General features: G+C 34.3%; 1 protein-coding gene across 2 annotated transcripts; it reads left to right on the top strand.

Moving 5' to 3' along the window:
• Positions 1-929: 929 nt before the first annotated feature.
• Positions 930-3843, top strand: LOC108827165 (zinc finger protein SHOOT GRAVITROPISM 5). 2 transcript variants are annotated; one of them, XM_018600515.2, is made up of 3 exons: positions 930-1484; positions 1932-2334; positions 2919-3843. In XM_018600515.2, exons 1-3 carry the CDS (start codon positions 1301-1303, stop codon positions 3709-3711), a joined length of 1380 nt encoding a protein of 459 aa, XP_018456017.1. In that variant the 5' UTR covers positions 930-1300; the 3' UTR covers positions 3712-3843. The 2 variants fall into 2 exon arrangements, with proteins under 2 accessions (XP_018456017.1, XP_018456018.1); XM_018600516.2 differs by lacking the exon at positions 930-1484 and adding an exon at positions 1526-1664.
• The last annotated feature ends 293 nt before the right edge of the window (positions 3844-4136 follow it).

Raw genomic sequence — 4136 nt, 5'->3', positions numbered from 1 at the left:
TACTATAATATTTTAATACCAAAACGAAATTATTTAATTAATTCAAGGTAAATACTAAAAATTATTAATATAGTAAACAAATATTCATTTAACGTAAAAACAGATCTTCTTGTTATTTTGTTTAAGAAATATTCAAATATTTTTAGGTTTTTGGTTTGGAAAATATAGATGAAAATAAACTTAATGAAATCTCAACGACATTCTTATAGTATACAACTTAAGATTAAGGTTATTTTCAAAGTGTATAAATTTTAATAAGATATATTGTGTATATTATCTAAATTGTTCATGTCATCGTGTAGATAATAAGAGAGATAACCACAAGGTGGTGGGCTAGTGGTCTTGAGGCAGTTCCAACGCCGATAAGGACCCAGGTTCGAATACCCCTTGTGGCCACGAAATGCTTTACGCCCTCCCAAGTTTAAATTTAAGCGCGGCGTTGGTGCTGGACCCTTGGGTAATGGGTATTAGTAACGGCTGGTTTCGGGCTAGGGGTGACTACGGGCCTAAGGATTGCGGAAAGCTACGGAAGTGACTACGGGCCTATGGGTTGCGGAAAACTACGAAAGTGTCTACGGGTCTACGGGTTGCGGAACATCCCTGTTAAAAAAAAAAAAAAAAAAAAAAAAAAAAAAAAAAAAAAAGATAATAAGAGAGATATATATCCAGCTTTTTACAAATGTTAAAAAAAATAGTTTATGAAGATTCAAGAAAATCAGACAAACTCATCAATTAAACAAGATATGGGTCCTGCCAAAAATTAACATATCCAACACACTCTAAGAAACAAAGTCTAAAATATAAATACAAAGTAACAAAAAGAAAAGTCTAAATGTAATTCTCTTCTAAATAAACACATCCATCTCGCTCTCTCTCCAAAAGTGTACACATGTATGTATAGATTGTATGTAATGCAATGAGCTTTATAAGCAGAGGCAATATAGGTTCCAAAGACCCCCTAAGTTGCTCTAAACTTTCAAGTGTATGAGAGAGAAAGGTTGATAATACAAAATAGCAAGAGAGAGAGACCCAAGAAAAAGCTTTCATCATTACATAGGCGAACTTTGAAGAGTCTAAGAAAAAGTTTTGGAAATCTTTTGTTGCAAAAAGCTTAATTAAAAGAACTTTACACCCTCTATCTCTTTCTCTCTTTATTAGTCCTTCCTCTTCTTTGTAAAGCTGAACCTCCCACTATCTCAATTTTTTTTGTCTCTGGGTCTTGTTGTTTCGTCAAATCAAAAATCTCTAGAAATCCAATTACAATAAAGTCAAAAAGAGAGAGAGGAAAAAGTAGTGATTGATGAGAACAGATCAAGGAGCAGTACTGATGTTGGATGATGATGCTTCCAACAAGAACACTAGTAACCCATGTTGTGTGGTTTCTTCTTCTTCTTCTGATCCTTTCCTCACTTCTTCTGAAAATGGGGTCGCCACCACAACCACATCCACTCAGAAGAGAAAAAGAAGACCAGCAGGCACACCAGGTAATATTAAATCCCCACTACTGCAAATTTAACTCTAAAGCTTCAAATTTTTGTTTACCTGTTAGCACCGAGTTTAACTCAATGGGTATATTGAGTCTCCCTAGTTTTCTTTCTAAAACCCCATGAAACACACACTCACTTTGTTGTCAATGTTTAATCAAAGACAGGTTCTTTTGATAGGTTAGATTTTATAAGTTAAATATTTTCTTTTAGTTCTTATAAACCTCATTAAAATTTATAACTCAAAGACATGTTTTATATAATTTTCTTTCAAAGTTTTTTTTTTCCTTATTCCAAACTTAAGTTTATGGAGGTACTAATGGGGGTTACCTTTGAATTCTCTTAAACCCCATTAAAAATCTCAACCTTTAAAAAGTAAAATTAAAAAAAAGATATCAACTTTATTGAAAGACATGTGTTTTGATGGGTTTTGCTTCTTCTCTTCAGATCCAGATGCAGAAGTTGTGTCTTTATCACCAAGAACTCTTCTTGAATCAGACAGATACATATGTGAGATATGTAACCAAGGGTTCCAAAGAGATCAAAATCTCCAGATGCATCGAAGACGTCATAAGGTTCCATGGAAACTTCTAAAGAGAGACAACAACATAGAAGTGAAGAAACGGGTCTATGTTTGCCCTGAACCCACTTGTCTTCACCACGCTCCATGTCATGCTCTTGGTGATCTTGTAGGAATCAAAAAACATTTCAGACGAAAGCACAGTAACCATAAGCAATGGACTTGTGAGAAATGCTCTAAAGGTTATGCTGTTCAATCAGATTACAAAGCTCATCTCAAAACTTGTGGCACTAGGGGCCATTCTTGTGACTGTGGTCGCGTCTTCTCCAGGTACAATTTTTTTGTTCCTCTCACTGTAATTCGATTTTTAATCAGATAGATTCTCTTTTTTTTTTTTGAATTTGGACCCATTGTATCAATTATTGTTATTGTATACTATTTAAAAGATCATATACTTACAAAACGAAAAGCATAGGTCATAAATAGAAAATTGATCTAGCGACCCGAAACCACTATTGATAGTTATAGTACTATTTGATTTGACTGTCCCTCATGATTTTTACTAATTCTATGTATTGATGATATGTTTCTATCACAGTTTGTATGATTTTTCTTTGACTGTTATGTCTGGTCTTGTGACAAAAAAGACTTAATTGATTAGATTAATGGCATTGACCCCCAATATCTATAGAAATTAAATATGTGTAGGCTTTTTAGTGGACCTAAACTCATGTTACTATAGTATATGTTAACATTATGAGTCATAAGTTATTTCATAGGTTTAAGACTTTAAGTTAACCAGTTGAACTTAATATTAAATTATTATAAGTTTACCAATATAATAATCGCTTAGACAGTTCATATCCCTGTATCATATGAAATCATTTAACTGATATGTTTCTCTTTTTTCTTAGGGTGGAGAGTTTTATTGAACATCAAGATAACTGTTCCGTACGAAAGGTTAATCGTGAACCGCTGCCGCCAAAAACCGCCGTTATTGTCCAGGCTTGCTCTTCCAGAACCGCCTCAACCGCAAGCACTCCATCTAGCGAAGCGAACTATCGCGGTGCGGTTGCGGTTGCGACTCCTATACCTCTAGAAGGGCGTCCAATTCATATGAGAAACTCATCTATTCTCACCAACTCATCGAGTCTCAACCTTGAACTCCAGCTTCTTCCATTAACGTCGAATCAAAACCCTAATCAAGAAAACCATCAACACAGAGTTAATGAACCATCTCACTACCATCATCATGATACCACAAACTTAGACCTATCCATTGCTCCATCATCATCATCATCATCATATCATCATCACTACAACAACTTTGATCGCATAAAAGAAATAATGGCGAGCGAACATATGATGAAGATAGCTTTGAAAGAGAAAGCTTACGCGGAGGAAGCTAAAAGAGAAGCAAAGAGGCAACGAGAGATGGCGGAAAACGAGTTTATGAATGCTAAGAAGATAAGGCAACAAGCACAAGCTGAACTTGAGAGAGCTAAGCTTTTAAAGGAACAATCTATGAAGAAGATAAGTTCAACGATTATGCAAGTTACTTGTCAAACTTGTAAAGGACAGTTTCAAGCTGTTGACATTCCCGCGGCGGTGGCAGACGAGACATCTCTTGTGGTGAGTTACATGTCATCGGCGAATACCGACGGAGAGGGACCAACCATAGAGTTTGAAAAAGGGTTTAAATATTAAAAGAAGCTAAGATAAGTGGAACATTTTTTATCTGATACATGTTTTAAAAAAAATTCACACTTTTGTGTATTAATTACGTGGTTGTCTTAAATACTTTTCCTCTTTCGATTACCATAATTTTTGTGATGGTTAGTTATTGTCATCATTTATTTTTTTCAGTTAAAATTAAAACTTCACCATATTAGACGTCTACACTGGTTAACGAAGCTAAAGCTACTATATATATATATACACACACACATAGAATCTCGGCCAAATTTTAATTATTGGTGGATATAAAGTTATTTGTGTTTGTTTTGTCTTAATATTTATTGTGAAGCATGAACTGATATATTCCAAACGTTTTACTGATTAAATCAATTATCAATCCATGTAGCAGATTGATAAAATCTACATATCAGTAATGGTATGGTTTGAAAATGTTT

This window comes from Raphanus sativus, chromosome 9 (genome assembly GCF_000801105.2).
Source record: "Raphanus sativus cultivar WK10039 chromosome 9, ASM80110v3, whole genome shotgun sequence".
In the NCBI taxonomy this organism is placed as follows: domain Eukaryota; kingdom Viridiplantae; phylum Streptophyta; class Magnoliopsida; order Brassicales; family Brassicaceae; genus Raphanus; species Raphanus sativus.
Note: the sequence above shows the minus strand (reverse complement) of the source record. Positions and strands in the feature narration are given on the sequence as shown.